Genomic DNA, 16,391 nt, shown 5'->3' on the forward strand with positions numbered 1-16,391 from the left:
GCCTCTGCAGCATTGTGCGGAACCTGCCAGCCCTATCCTGTCTGCACTCCCGGGTCCCCCACTTCTGGGTCTCAGGAAGCAGGCAGGAGCCTCTGCAGCATTGTGCGGAACCTGCCAGCCCTATCCTGTCTGCACTCCCGGGTCCCCCACTTCTGTGTCTCAGGAAGCAGGCAGGAGCCTCTGCAGCATTGTGCGGAGCCCGCCAGCCCTATCCTGTCTGCACTCCCGGGTCCCCCACTTCTGGGTCTCAGGAAGCAGGCAGGGGCCTCCGCAGCATTGTGTGGACCCTGCCAGCCCTATCCTGTCTGCACTCCCGGGTCCCCCACTTCTGGGTCTCAGGAAGCAGGCAGGAGCCTCTGCAGCATTGTGCGGAGCCTGCCAGCCCTATCCTGTCTGCACTCCCGGGTCCCCCACTTCTGGGTCTCAGGAAGCAGGCAGGAGCCTCTGCAGCATTGTGCGGAGCCCGCCAGCCCTATCCTGTCTGCGCTCCCGGGTCCCCCACTTCTGGGTCTCAGGAAGCAGGCAGGAGCCTCTGCAGCATTGTGCGGAGCCCGCCAGCCCTATCCTGTCTGCACTCCCGGGTCCCCCACTTCTGGGTCTCAGGAAGCAGGCAGGAGCCTCTGCAGCATTGTGTGGGGTTTGCTGAGCACCGCTTGCCGCTGCCATCTGGTTTCTTGGACCTGCACTGCTACCCTGAGGATCTGTTGGTAAGAGTTCCCAGTGTCTCGTTCTGCTTTGATTTGTGGTGTGCTGTGTGTCTGGCATTTCCTGACCCGTAACTCTCTGCCTGTCAGTGCCGCCAAGTCCATCCCCACCATCTGGGGCTCTGGTGAACAGCATTGTGGGGTAGGAATTGGTGTGGCCCGGGCGTGCTGGACCCCCAGTGCCATATTTACCATTTTGATCAGTGTATCTAGTGCTGGTTCTCAGTATCGGCTCAGAACTGCATCTGTTATCCTAACAACAAGAACCTCAACTACTGTGTGCAAAATATCATAAATCTGTATTAACTTTCTTAGATCTATTTGCACAATTACAATGTAGGTTCTCCTTAATCTACTGTCCACAGTGCAGTGTTATAAAGTTGGGTAAACAGACTTTGGCAATTCTCTTGGCACAACACTGTATTGACTGTACTAAAAAGGTATAACCTCCATGTAGCTGCCAACCAATGACCAAGCCTGAGAAACTATCATTGTTTTCTGATTAACATCGACCTGATGATCTGCTGGAGGATCATTATAGGCTTCATAGTTAGGAGAGATGGTTCTTAGCTGGTTGGAATCGCTGGTCCTGCTCGGGATCCTTTCATGGTTCATCTACTCCACATGGAATGCCATATACAGAAGACGTAACCTGCCTCCGGGACCAACACCGCTGCCGATTTTTGGAAATGTCTTGCACATTAGGAGAGGAGAGATTGTCAAATCCTTGGTGGAGGTCAGTTCTGAAGGGAAACCTTTAAAATATAGATTCACTGCTAATATAATGTAGAACCATCTTTGAGACATTAGATCTTCTATTCTTTGCCTCTTATCACTTTGGTTTTCCTTCTTTGAAGGTTCTTCAGCTCTTTTTTAAGGGCTGGTGCCATAAACTGGACAATAACTTCAAGGCTCAGCCACATCAGTGTAAGGCTTGCAGTGACTTGTTAGCTTTTGGAGCAGAAGACTGGCATTGGGCGCTTTATTTCAGTGATCCTTATTTATTGTAGATTTACACAACAGGAATCCATCTGATCCCCCTGTACATTACTAGCGGCATCTCTGTAAGCTATACACACAGCGGCCAGTATAATCTCAGCATATACTTAATCCTACACATAAAGAAGCTGAGATATCACCTGATCCCTAATTCAGCCGGTGTCTACCATATTCTGGTGCAACAAACCCATATTATTAACCCTTCTATGTCTGAGTATTCTTATTTGGCAGTATTTTTCACACATGCCTATTAGAGATGAGCGAGTAGTATTCGAAACGGCAGTCCAGAATGGTGCCTTTCGGGCTTCACTTCCAACCAGAACCGCTAACAGATTATTATGCATTCATACCCAAACAGAACATTTCATACAAAGAATTATCTTAATCTACATACACACAGGACATTTGTCTTAGACCTTATACAATTGCACATCTGGGAAAGATCAGCAGTTACTAAGCAAAGTGAAATCATGATTCATCAGACTGTATATACACTGCACAGATGACTATTACATATACAAGTCTGGACCATGTAGACCGGCTGCCTTGGTGCATAAATGGGGATATAAAATGGACGTTTTGATGTTTCTTGTGCTTTGTACTGGTTTTCCAGATATCTCTGCATCCAAGTCAATGGGACTTCTCAGAGGTCATGGGAGGCAATTAAATCTGTGTTATGTATCTGGTGATCGGTGGCAGGTCCAATAAACAGAAGTGTGTCATGAAGATGAAGCAGTGCGCTAATGTTAGGAAGTTATTTTATAAGAAATATATTATATTCCCTAAACCATCCCGATAGAATGACCGAGGATCCAAGTGTAAAAGAGGTAGAGCCACAGTTCACACCATCTGCAGTCCAGCTTTCACATCCTGCTGGGATTGGTCACTATGTAAGGTTGGGTTAAGCTTACCATGACACTATTCAAGTGCATTGACCTGATCTGTCTTAGGACCAGAACAACAGACTACAAAGCCAACATAATGTCTGATTCAGACGCAGAGATTCTGTACACAGGAGATCTTTATTCTGATTAAAACAATAAACAAAATGTTCCGTATTTGTTGGATGGAGGAGGAAACCTGGTCTGACCATTGTATTATATCACCAAAGGAATCCCTTATACTGCAATGCTCCATGTATAAGATGTATGATAATGTATCCTCTATGCTGTAATATATCCTAAGGAATATTTTGGTCTTTCAGTTCAGTAAGAAATATGGCTCAGTGTACACTGTGTATTTTGGACACTATCCAGTAGTTGTCCTGTGTGGTTACGACACTGTCAAAGAAGCGTTACTTGATCGAGCGGAAGAATTTGGTGGTCGGGGGAGGATTCCTACTTTTGATGATTTTTTTAAAGGATATGGTAAGTTTGTCAGTATTCTGTACATGTACAGCGATGTCTTCCTCTGCCCTCCTTTCTCCTCTTCTCCCCTCCTCTGCCCTCCTCTCCCCCCTCTGCCCTCCTTTCTCCTCTTCTCCCCTCCTCTGCCCTCCTCTCACCTCCTCTGCGCCACTCTTCCCTCCTCTTCCTTCGTCTCCCCCCTCTGCCCTCCTCTCCCCCCTCTGCCCTCCTTTCTCCTCTTCTCCCCTCCTCTGCCCTCCTCTCCCCTCCTCTGCCCTCCTCTCGCCTCCTCTGTGCCACTCTTCCCTCCTCTTCCTTCGTCTCCCCTCCTCTGCATCATTAAATGTGACCCTGTCAAACACAGAAGTATGACTGATTCCGCGGCATCTGCTATTGTTACTCATGCCCTATTCTCATTTAGTGGGTCATGAGCGATTCACACTGGATTACAATACACAATATGTCATGATTTTTGTTTCAGGGGAAGGTTTTAGCAACGGAGAAAGATGGAGGGATCTTCGCAGATTTTCCATCACAATTCTAAGGAATTTTGGCATGGGAAAGAAAACCATTGAAGAAAGAATCCAAGAAGAGGCGCAATTTCTTGTAGAAGAGATAAGATCACACAAAGGTACAAAATCATTTACACAGTCAAATTACAGAGTGTAGAGGTCATTATATTACTGCATTACATGGTATATATTATACAGCATTACTGTATGCTCAGTTTATCAATTATGTACTGATCCATTCCTTCCTTCTTTCCCTTCCTTCCCTTTCTTCCCTTCCTTCCCTTCCTTCCTTCCTTCCTTCCCTTCCTTCCTTCCTTCCTTCCTTCCCTTCCTTCCTTCCTTCCTTCCTTCCTTCTTTCCTTCCTTCCTTCCTTCCTTCCTTCCTCAGTCCTGGTTGTACAGTGTAGTCAGGTCAGAAGAAAAATCACCAAATGCTGTTTAATCCCAAGAACCTTCCAGTCTTGATGGCCGACCAATACACACAAGTATATGCACTCAGTAAATGACTTCCGACCTCCAGAGTTACACACATGAGTTGGTGGCCATCAATCCTTTTCCCACAGTAGACTCTCCCTGACACACTCATAGACTAGGTCTCCTCCGGCTTCTCATGACATGGTAGTTGTTTTTCGGGATGACATGGACCGACCAACCCAATGGACTCAGCATATGGATAAACTCTTCATATTGGCTCACCCAGGATGGCATGAAATCTGCCCTTATACAGCGCGCCTTCACCCTCTTCTTACCCGAATGTCACATCATAGCTAGTATGGAATCATTCCATAGAACATGCTGAACTCCTCCTCCTGCCATGGTACTACAGCTAGATGTGACTGACCTTCTACCGTCACACACTACCTGCAGAGGAAATACAACACTATACAATGTCCATCACCATCTGTTATACAGATTGTCTGCCGGCAGCTACAATGTAACTGATGAATGAACTCCGCGTCTCCGGGGATACTAATCTGTCTTGGGACACTGTATATGGTCCTCTAAGTCATCCTCCTAAGATCACCTCTCCTACTTACACCTCCTTCCCTTTATATCTCTTCTGTCCTTTCACCCCTTTTTGCTTATTGGAAAACATAAAATCTTCTCCAGTTAACAATGATTTTTTTTTTGTATGTTTTTTCTACAGAACAATTCATTGATCCAACCAAATTTTTACTCCAGGGAGTTGCAAATATAATTTGCTCGATTGTGTTTGGAAACCGCTTTGAATACAGTAATGATAGCTTCCAGAATCTTCTGACCATGTTCAATGCTGTATTTGTGGATATAAGTGGTGCGTGGGGACAGGTAAGAGCCAAGACATTTCTGTATTAATACTGGACACCTGCATCAGATTTAGCACCCACTAAATGAGAATAGGGCATGAGTAACAATAGCAGATGCCGAGGTATCAGTCATACTAATGTGTTTGACGGGGTCTCATTTAATGATACAGAGGAGGGGAGACGAAGGAAGAGGAGGGAAAAGTGGCACAGAGGAGGCGAGAGGAGGGCAGAGGAGGGGAGAAGAGGAGAAAGGAGGGCAGAGGAGGGCAGAGGGGGGAGAGGAGGGCAGAGGGGGGAGAGAAGGGCATAGGAGGGAAGAGGAGAAAGGAGGGCAGAGGAAGACAGAGGAGGGCATAGGGGGAGAGGAGCGGAGAGGAAGGGAGTGGAGAAGAGCTTTTTCCATGGTTACAGTCTTTGTCCACAGTGCACAACATAATCCAGAAGTTTCCACCCCATGGCATTGTAGCTAATCTATGTGGACGGAAGAGAGAAATTGCTGAAAGGTGGTAACACAGGATAGTCTGCATGGTGGATGAACAGCCCCAATCATGTTCAGTGTCCTGCAGGGGGCATCAGTGTCAGTGCCAACTATGTGTCAGGAGACCCAGGAGGACCCCACTGACACCGAGACATAAAAAAGCTAGACTGCAGTTTACAGCCAAAATGTAAGTGAGGAAGCCAAAAGGCTACTGAGAAAATGTCTTGTGTATAGATGAGACCAAGACAGAGCTTTTTAGTAAAGCCAAACATTTTACTTGGGGTCAGAAGGCTGGTTTTGCTTCCTAGGTCATGGGTCTTCCAGCAGGACAATGACCCCAAACATCACCTCTGACACGCACTAATAAAGCTTTCCTATTGGTTTATAAGGTACTTTGCCACTTTATAACTCCCATGTCTTGGTCCTGTAAGTGTCTGGAAGACATTGGAGGTAGTTTGGCAGTGACAACACTTGAGTGGTTGGTCCTTCTGTCCTGCCCATATGTCAGACATGGATCTTTTGCTTTCCCAGTATATTAGTTACTAGGTTAGTATTACTACTATTACTTACAATGAGTAATGTGTATCTCTTATTCCAGATGAAGGATATGCTGCCCTCAGTCATGCACTATGTACCAGGACCCCACCAGAGAATCAACAAAAACTTGCGTAAACTCACCGATTTCATTGAGACGCGAATCAAGATGAATGAAGAGTCATTTGATCCAAACTCACCCAGAGATTACATTGACTGCTTTCTTATAAAACAGCAGCAGGTAAGTGAATGAGGATTAGGGGAGAGGTAGTAAGTGTAAGTGGTCGGGGGTCCACCTGTATATGGTTGGGTTAGAGTCCAATGGCCTATCCCAATACAATATTTGGCTGTAGGCTCGGCCTCCTAAAGTCCATCTTATTCACAAATCCAATGGGTACATAGTGGTACAGAAGGGTTAATGCAAGATAAAATACTTGTGATCCAATAGTTGGTGTTATTACCAGGATACAATTTGTTAAAATTAAGGCCAAATCCATAAAAAATTGTGTCCATGTCGTATTGTTGTCTGTGATTATAGGGGTGGGATATTTGGGAGCTACTTTAGAAATTTATTATATACTCGTGTCTTTAACTTGGTCAGATACATCTTAAAACTGTCACTCCAAAATGGAACATCCCTTTAAATCATAATCCTATAAATTGTGTCTACAGGAACAAGACAATACTAACTTTAACAAGAGAAACATGATAATGACGATTCTCAACTTATTTTTTGCCGGGACGGAAACAGTCAGCAGCACTCTAAGACATGGATTTATGTTACTTATGAAATACCCCGATATACAAGGTCAGTAAGAAACCAGAAATCCACCCCGGGTAATAACCTCTTGTTAGAAGGGTTTAGTCCAAAAGTTCCCAAACTATTTTTTTCTCGTAGACCACTTTCAAAATTTTACTGTTTTCGGTGGACCCCCTGCTGCTATATTTGTACCATATTCCCAAAACTCATCAAAAAATGTGAAGATTAGATCTAACAATAAAACTTTGCGTCCACCTGGATCACTTTGGGAATCACTGATCTAGTCAGTAAGAGATTTCTTTATCCGCAGCACGAGCACAAATAACATGTTACATAGATTTCATTCATTTTATCAGACTGTCCTGACCTTGTTCCTACCCTCACGGACATATTGAATAGGCTAGCTGATACTCATATTGAGGTACCCTCTGACCTTGAAGTTCGGATCAGTCTTATCTGGCACACTTCTCTCTTGACTACAAGTTGAGCAGGGATTATTCCCATCTCCTGCCTGCTGTCTAGTGAAGGCGCTCTTAGCTGAATCTTCTCCAGACCAGCTCAAGCTTTGGTTCAGTCTCTTCTAACATACCACACTACCTCCTCGATTCCTCTTTCCAACAATTGACTGGCTTGTACCATCTCTCATCCCTTCCTAAAGTGTTTCAGACTATTAAACATATAAGTTACATAGTATACGATACTGACACCAAACTGGTCACTGACACCACAGAGGCTGTGTATATAAATCTTCAACTCTTTCACCCCAGTGCACCAACGATAAGGGGGAATAAGTTTAGGATGCCAGGAATAGAAATCAGAAAAGAGATCAGAGAAGTTTAATCAGCCTTAATGTGCTGTGACCTGTGGACCCCCTAGATCGGTGCCCACTGACAGTAGTGACCCCTCCAAGGATCACTCCAAGGATTCACAACCACATACAAGTCATTTTTTTTTTTTTACTTACAGGAAGCAATAATGTCTCGATTATAAATACAGGATCTATTCACAAGGCTGTTGTGTTAAATGTATGGATAAAGTGTGTATAAGATGTAAAGCTCTGTCTATCCAGATTACTTGCTTCATTATTTTACCATTAGTGAGGCTTAAAATAACAAACTCTTTACTGACATCTCTGTATGGCCGAGAATCCAATGGGGAGTCTCGATTCTGATCCACAATCTTTGTGACCTTTGACCTGCACCGGATCCCATCAGCCAATCAGTGGATGAGCAGTGATGTTGTGTTCAAATGGAGTCACAATGCTCAGTCTCTGATTGGCTGACGCACTTGTGGGCAAATACAAGGTAAATAAAGAACCTAAATGGAGACTGCACTGGATCTCGAGCTGAAAGGAGAGGTGAGTATACAGTGTTTATTATTTTAAGTCTTGCTAGGGGGTAAAAAAATGGAACTAGAGCTTCCCTCTTATTATAGTTTAATAATTGTTTATTATTTCCTCCAATATTTCTTTCCCAGCTAAAGTGCATGAGGAAATAGACCGTGTGATTGGTGACGGCCGCATCCCAAACATCGAGGACCGCAGCCAAATGCCATATACAGATGCTGTAATCCATGAGATCCAGAGATTTGCTGATCTGCTCCCCATGAACCTTCCTCACACAACAACCAGAGATGCTAATTTCAAGGGATTCACTATTCCTAAGGTAGGAGAAGGAAAAACTGGTAAACCAGGGAAACTGATGTGTCTGGTATCACAGATCTGTCTCTTTGACGTGAAGGCGGCCAACCTGCAAAGCCAGATACAAACCATGAACAACTGGCCCTGCTTCTGTATAACTGGAGACCATTTCTTATCATTTATAATCTCTTTAAGGAATTTTTAATTTATAGCTTATCATAGGTCATAAATACCTTATCATTAGGGGGAAGGGCAGAGACATGCCAGCACTATACACACCCCGATGCTAGACGCTGATGGCTCTGGTCCCTGTATAGTCCCTGGGTGAAGGTAATGACTTCAATGGAGACTAAGCTGAAGTATTGGCCACTATACAGGGCACGTAGCCATCTGTTTCTGGCTCTGTGCCCGGTACTGTGTATAGTATAAGCCTCAGAACATGGTCACCAGCGTCTGTGCACTACACCCATCAGATATTTATAGCCTTCCCTAAGGATAAACCATAAACTAAAAACTCCTGGACAACCCCTACATGTGTATACTTATAATGGCGGCCACACATTAGGTAGCAGTGGTGGATTATTGGACAACAACCACTGAGTGACCCATCTGTCTAGCGAGTGATTGTTTCATAGACTCGGCCATATACAGTATAATCCATATTGGCATTTATAGTCATACAGAATGGCCGTACATTTCCAGTGTCACTGGGAAAAGACAAATTATCATTCTGGGAATGTTCTTTAGTTGAAAAATCTTTAACAATGATGAGAAATCTTTTTGCTTATTTACTATTGGATAAATTGCCATTACGATTAGTTTAATGTGTATGAAAACCTTTAGTTTATTAGGAGAGATGAGCGAGTAGTGAAATGTTCAACTATTCGGAATTCGATTTGAGCAGAACCTCAATATTTGACTATTCAATCGAATAGTGAATCCCATTATAGTCTATGGGAAAAAAAAAAATGCTTGTTTCAGGGAAATCTAAAATCGACCAATTGGAATCACCAAGTCCACAATGACACCGCAGGAAACGATACCAACACCTCTGCAATGCAACTGGGACAGCAGGGGAAGCATGTCTGGGGGCATCTAACACACTGGGACAGCAGGGGAAGCATGTCTGGGGGCATCTAACACACTGGGACAGCAGGGGAAGCATGTCTGGGGGCATCTAACATACTGGGACAGCAGGGGGCGCATGTCTGGGGGCATCTAACACACTGGGACAGCAGGGGAAGCATGTCTGGGGGCATCTAACACACTGGGACAGCAGGGGAAGCATGTCTGGGGGCATCTAACATACTGGGACAGCAGGGGGCGCATGTCTGGGGGCATCTAACACACTGGGACAGCAGGGGAAGCATGTCTGGGGGCATCTAACATACTGGGACAGCAGGGGGAGCATGTCTGGGGGCATCTAACACACTGGGACAGCAGGGGGAGCATGTCTGGGGCATCTAACATACTGGGACAGCAGGGGGAGCATGTCTGGGGCATCTAACACACTGGGACAGCAGGGGAAGCATGTCTGGGGGCATCTAACACACTGGGACAGCAGGGGAAGCATGTCTGGGGGCATCTAACATACTAGGACAGCAGGGGGAGCATGTCTGGGGGCATCTAACACACTGGGACAGCAGGGGGAGCATGTCTGGAGGCATCTAACACACTGGGACAGCAGGGGAAGCATGTCTGGGGGCATCTAACATACTGGGACAGCAGGGGGAGCATGTCTGGGGGATCTAACACACTGGGACAGCAGGGGGCGCATGTCTGGGGGCATCTAACACACTGGGACAGCAGGGGAAGCATGTCTGGGGGCATCTAACACACTGGGACAGCAGGGGGCGCATGTCTGGGGGCATCTAACATACTGGGACAGCAGGGGGAGCATGTCTGGGGGCATCTAACACACTGGGACAGTGGAAAGTGGAAAAATACCTGGAAACCTTCTTTCCTCTACATTAGTATGGAAAGAAATACTAATTTTAAGCTAAAGAAACATTACCAGGCAATGGGAAATCAAAAGCCCCCACCCTTAACTGGCATTGTGTATGTGTGTGATGTGAGTGCCCAAAATCCTCTGCATGTTAGAAGTATATAATGAGCTCAAAACAGTTATATACCAGGAAATGGTAAAGGTATATAGAGCCCAAAATTCTCTGTATGTTAGATGTATACACGCGTACTTATACACCTAGCTTACAACAGGTATAGGACAGGAGATGGGAAAGGTAGATTGGGGGAAAAGGTGGTACGGAATTGGAGCCCTAACATGGGCTTTTGGGAAAATTAGTTGCAAAAAGATTGTTTATACAGATGTTGTATATATTTAGATGGTGTATATACAGATGGTGTATATACAATGTTCAAGCAGTGGTAGATGTAAGTTTAGCTCTTATAAGAGCTGTTGGAGTAAGATTCCTGCCTAAATAATCCTAATTCTTAGCTCACCCTGGCAGAACGTCTCTCCCGGTCTAATTCACAGTCGCATCTGAAACGATCTTATAGATTCTAGGTCACCTGATATAGCCAGCCAATGACTGTATACGTTTTTTTTCCGATGCCTACATTGTCCTACTTCCTGTCCCACCTCCCCTGCATAGTTATTGGTGTAAAAAAGCGCCAGGGAAGGTGGGAGGGGAATCAAATTTTTACTGAGCTTTCTGCGTGGTATTCGACCGAGTATGAATATTTTGAATACTGTAATATACGATCGAATACCTACTCGGTCAAGTACTACTCGCTCATCTCTATTTATTAGATATGATGTGTCCTCATATTGTGGTGGGTCATCCATTGAGCAGCCCCTTAGTCGGTGACCTGGGGAATCCATCATCTGCACTAACCTGGGTTACAGATGATACAATAGAAGTCATTTTACCATAAGAGTATTTTCCATCCCTCGTGTGTCTAGGGTACAGACATCTATCCATTGCTGTGTACGGTTCATCAAGACTCCACAAAGCTCGCCCACCCCGACAAGTTTGATCCCAACAATTTCTTAGACAACAAGGGATGTTTTAAGAAGAACGAGTCCTACATGCCGTTTTCTGCAGGTATTAACAGAATGTAAATCACTTTGTCTACATAAGCCAATGGATGGTTTCTAAGACACTGACGGCTAATGGAGTTCTGGGGGTTTGGGAGGAAATATTCTTGGATATTTAATGGACCAAAGGAAGAAAGGTAACACAGGCCAAACTAATACAGCAGCTGCAGTTTTATGAATTCAGTGACAGACTGAACATGAATGGAGGAAAGGTCAGGGTAGTAATAAATATGAGTGTGTATCGGGAGGGGGGAACTGCATCCACTAGATTCTGAGGGCAGATTTAAGGTCTGTGGTCTTATGGATGGATAACCCTGGTTACCATGTGTGGAGAAGCTGGGCTCTGTTAGTTCCCCATTATACCAGTTCCTCCATTCTACACACTTGGCGATTCCTTGCCACTGTTTCCTAGTAGGGGGATGAACATGTTGTTTGTTCTCTACCATCTTGTCACAGTTTTATAGAAGTTCATCTGAAAGTTTACACCGCGGACCAGAGTTACTGTATAGAGTCCTTCCCTTGTTGAACTTCTCCCAGGCTTCAACAAGCCATTATATTGAATGTGCAACCTCCAGGAGAAGCCACATTCATTTGCAGTGGGTGTACCCCAGGTGGAACATTATGCAGATCCAGGGGTACAAGAGGCAGCTAAGAACCACTGGTCTATATTACATGGAGGTCACCCTGCCCAAGATGGATGCTCACACATGACATGCTAAGGGCTAGTTCAGACGTGGGGCAACCGCGTGGGTTTTGACACAGAGAGAGCCGCGGTGAGCCGCGCCTCTTTCTGGGCAAAACCCGTCTGCCATGACCATCGCGGTCGGGGCTTTCCCCTCCTATGTCGGCTCAAATGAATGAGCCAACACAGGAGGGTGCTGCCGCTAGGCGGAAGCCGCGGTCCAGTGCGCCGCAGCTTCCGCCTGAAGATAGGGCAGGTCGCTTCTTTTCTCCGATAGCAGCAGCCCGCCGCTAGCGGAAAAAAGAAGCCCGGCAGTCTGCATAGACCACCATTGTAAGGGGGCGGATTTTGAAATGAAATCCGCTGTCAAAATCCGCCCCTTTGTTCACGTGTGAACGAGCCCTAACTTTCAGCATCCTATTCTGGTCTCAGGCTGACATCAAACTTCCATGGATCACCAGTGGGACATCAAGATGTTGGCACACCCTATGTGACCAATGAGGCCCAATCACAAGTCTCAGATGTGACCTCAGGGCATTTGATGTCAGTCAGAGGCAGGAAAAGGCTAGAAGAGGAGGCCAAGGAAGTGCCAGATGTCCAGGAGAGTTGAGGTAATGCAGCCATAAGTGTCTGTCATACATTCTCACCTCCCCTGGGCCTCCACTTATTATACGCTGGGGTCTTTATATTTATATATATCTAAATGGGTGTTTGATCATTGTAGCAAGGACTAGGAGAAAGAAAAGCATGCTGGGTAATATCATGGGGTACGTGGAGACAGTATACACAATTTTGGTGATATTAAATCAGCCCAATGTAATTTGTAGCTAATGGGTTTCTCTCTCATTAGGGAAGCGGGTATGTCTCGGAGAAGGTTTGGCCAAGATGGAGCTGTTTCTTTTCCTAACAACCATCTTACAGCGCTTCAGATTACGTCCAGAGAGAGAGTTCACAGACAACGACATTAAACCCTTTATGACTGGCTTTGCAAATGTTCCTAAATTTTACCGAATGTCCTTCATCCCCCGAATGTAATGTTGGATGGAGAGGATGTACGTCAGATGCAGCGAATAAGCTTCAGTCATGTGATCTGTGGAGTAGAGAGATGGGTCACATGGATGGAGTAATGAAATAACCAAAAGTAACAGATTTTTCAATGTATCACATGTGTAATATCCTGTGGAGAACATATAATGTATAATGGTAGATATGTTACATATATAATAACATATAATGTATAATGGTAGATATGTCACATATATAATAACATATAATGTATAATGGTAGATATGTTACATATATAATAACATATAATGTATAATGGTAGATATGTTACATATATAATAACATATAATGTATAATGGTAGATATGTTACATATATAATAACATATAATGTATAATGGTAGATATGTTACATATATAATAACATATAATGTATAATGGTAGATATGTTACATATATAATAACATATAATGTATAATGGTAGATATGTCACATATATAATAACATATAATGTATAATGGTAGATATGTCACATATATAATAACATATAATGTATAATGGTAGATATGTCACATATATAATAACATATAATGTATAATGGTAGATATGTTACATATATAATAACATATAATGTATAATGGTAGATATGTTACATATATAATAACATATAATGTATAATGGTAGATATGTCACATATATAATAACATATAATGTATAATGGTAGATATGTCACATATATAATAACATATAATGTATAATGGTAGATATGTTACATATATAATAACATATAATGTGTAATGGTCTGGTTTTCATTATCCAAAAACACAACATATTTCCCTGTAAAGCTAAATAATTAGATCTAGATGGCGCTATCACGTGTCCAGTGGTTACTCTGATTCCTTACAAGCTGTTCATACAATACTCGGCAGGTTCTTCCAGAAGTTGATCCCCTCATACTGCACATTTGGATCATCTTTACCTTTAGATAAGATGTAAAAAAAAAAAAATTGGGCAAATAAAGCTTTCATTAGACTTTATGTTTGTTTGATTCTTCCTTGGTATGTTCTGTGCACTTTAGCCTTATATGGTGCAGATTTATCCTCCTTTAATACATTCATAGTATAATTAGTTTTAGAACAATTCCAAGGTGTTCAGGTTACATTTATATTTATATTTTTCACCTTACCTGGCCATTGTTATGATGATTCTCTTATATATCCCTCACTATAAACTTAGGTTGTTTGTGTTGTATTTATGTTAATAAAATGAACTTATTTTATTTTATCCCATTGAACGTCTCTTATACTGTCATCAGAAAACTCCACATTCAGAGGATTCACCATTCCAAAGGCAAGTAAGGAGAATAAAGCAAACACTAAAGGGGATCTGAGTTGTCATGAAAAGTTGAACTATCTACAGGGTCTTGGTGGGCAGTCTGTTCTCTGGCTGTGTGATGCCAACTGCAGCTTTGGATAGTAGTAAAGCATCTACACTTTTCGTCAAAGTGACAGATACCACACCCCCATGTTGAAACCCTGTCCCTTAGCTGCCAAAACATTTCTCGTCAACACGCCCAAACACGCCCCAACACGCCCCAACACGCCCTTTCCTTTGTGTGGTGACAGGTAAGCACAAACAAAAACGCAAAATGTTAAAAAGTTTACTCAACAGATAAAGTGTTACAGTGCATATAAATTCAAAAATACGGTGAGCAGAGTTACATTATACAATAATCATATACAAATGACCTGTATTGGAATCCTGACCGCTAGGTTACCGCTAGGTCATCATCTGCAGCACAAAAGGTAAAACTTCTATACAACCTCTCTGGCACTGCAAACTGCATCTCAGCTCTAAGATTTTAATATATGAAAAATGGCCCCTGGTTCTTGATCCAGTGACAAACCAAATGCAAAAAATATTTAGCAGTTAATAAATTCATCTCTGTCAATGGCTAGTCCACTATCACGTCTCTGCTTTACCTGATACATGGAGAAAGGCTGCGTACTCCCCGACCACAGACTCAGTTTCAAAATCCGGTTGAAATGGCCTTTCAGGAATTTGCTGACTGTCCAGGTAAAGCGAGGCCTGATTCACATTATAGTGGTGGAAATGTAGCGGATTACGGCCATATGACCCACTAAAGGCTTTATTTTCATCAAAACCTATTGTTGCGGTTTTAGGCACCTGTTGCAGATTTTCTTGGTTTGTAAGACACATTCCAGCCAGAATACTATAGACCAGGGGTCGGCAACCCCTGGCACGCGTGCCAGGACTGGCACGCGAGGCATATTTTGCTGGCACGGCAGCCAGCCCGCAACCTTCATGCACTAAATTGAGAGAGAGCGTCCTTTCAGTGCTCTGCTAGAGCTGCGGTGTAGGACACGCCCCCTTCTCTCACTGCCCACCAATCAGAGGTGAGCCTCTCACTGCACAGGATAAGGGCTCCCTGGACCTGCTGCTACATGTGAGGAGGAGCTCCTGCCGTCCGCAGCCCGGAGGAGGAGAGGAAGCTCTGGGGAGCAAAGTGAAAGTAAACACAACACCAGGTACGTATGTGTTACTGACTATTCTTATTAATGTCAGGCATTTGGGGTTATTACTTTAGTTTTAGTAACTCCATGTGCCTCACATTAATAGCAGTTAACCCCATCATGTCCCTCATATTAACCCCTGTGTGGCTCACATAAGGGTTACTGATGTGTGAGACATATGGAGGTACTAATAAGGGACCTATATAATGAAGATATTCACTTATTACCTCCATATGTCTCACATATCAGTGTCCCTTATGTAAAGCACACAGGGGGTTAATGTGAGAGACATGATGGGGTGAACTGCTATTAATATGAGGCACATTGAGTTGTAACCTGCAATGCACATGGCCAGACTCTTTATCTACAACTGTGGATAAAGTACAGACCTATATATTTCAATTGACCCATATATACAGCCATTCTTTTTGTGGCTGTGTATCTGGGCCAAATTGAAGAACTGAAAACTATTGAGCAGGTCCTATATCTGTCCTATATATCCCCTATATCTGTCTGCATTTGCAGCCCTGTCAATTCATTTTTAATGTATAGGTCAGTGAAAACCACATGCGTGCCACTTGTATGCAGGAGGCGTAAGGCTGAGGCCCCACATTGCAGAAATGCAGCATTTTTGTTGCAGATTTTGATGCAATTAAAGCCAAATCCAGTTCCTGGGCACCAGTGCATTCACTTTGTTGAAAGTGTGACACCCATTAATTCCTGGCTGGGGTTTTGCTGTTACTGCACCGCCAGGAACTAAAAGTGACAAATTAATCTGCGTTTCACTTAGGGAGCGTTCACACTACTGTCGGTGTCCGACAGCTAGTGTCCGCTGCTAATGTCCGTTCAAAATCTT

The 16,391-nt window shown here is 43.8% G+C and overlaps 1 protein-coding gene across 1 annotated transcript; it reads left to right on the forward strand.

The window, feature by feature from the left end:
- The first annotated feature begins 1,259 nt into the window (after positions 1-1,259).
- Positions 1,260-13,199, forward strand: LOC142185257 (cytochrome P450 2G1-like). Its single transcript, XM_075260556.1, has 9 exons — positions 1,260-1,440; positions 2,908-3,070; positions 3,531-3,680; positions 4,709-4,869; positions 5,924-6,100; positions 6,532-6,667; positions 8,096-8,283; positions 11,182-11,323; positions 12,849-13,199. Exons 1-9 carry the CDS (start codon positions 1,264-1,266, stop codon positions 13,031-13,033), a joined length of 1,479 nt encoding a protein of 492 aa, XP_075116657.1. The 5' UTR covers positions 1,260-1,263; the 3' UTR covers positions 13,034-13,199.
- Positions 13,200-16,391: the final 3,192 nt, after the last annotated feature.

This window comes from Leptodactylus fuscus, chromosome 11 (genome assembly GCF_031893055.1).
Source record: "Leptodactylus fuscus isolate aLepFus1 chromosome 11, aLepFus1.hap2, whole genome shotgun sequence".
NCBI lineage: Eukaryota > Metazoa > Chordata > Amphibia > Anura > Leptodactylidae > Leptodactylus > Leptodactylus fuscus.

Bases quoted from the DNA above. Each gene is read 5' to 3' on its own strand.
- LOC142185257 (XM_075260556.1), top strand. From the start codon at position 1,264: ATGGTTCTTAGCTGGTTGGAATCGCTGGTCCTGCTCGGGATCCTTTCA. The intron at 6,668-8,095 runs GTCAGTAAGAAA...TTTCTTTCCCAG, and splicing joins GAAATACCCCGATATACAAG to CTAAAGTGCATGAGGAAATA. The intron at 8,284-11,181 runs GTAGGAGAAGGA...TCGTGTGTCTAG, and splicing joins AGGGATTCACTATTCCTAAG to GGTACAGACATCTATCCATT.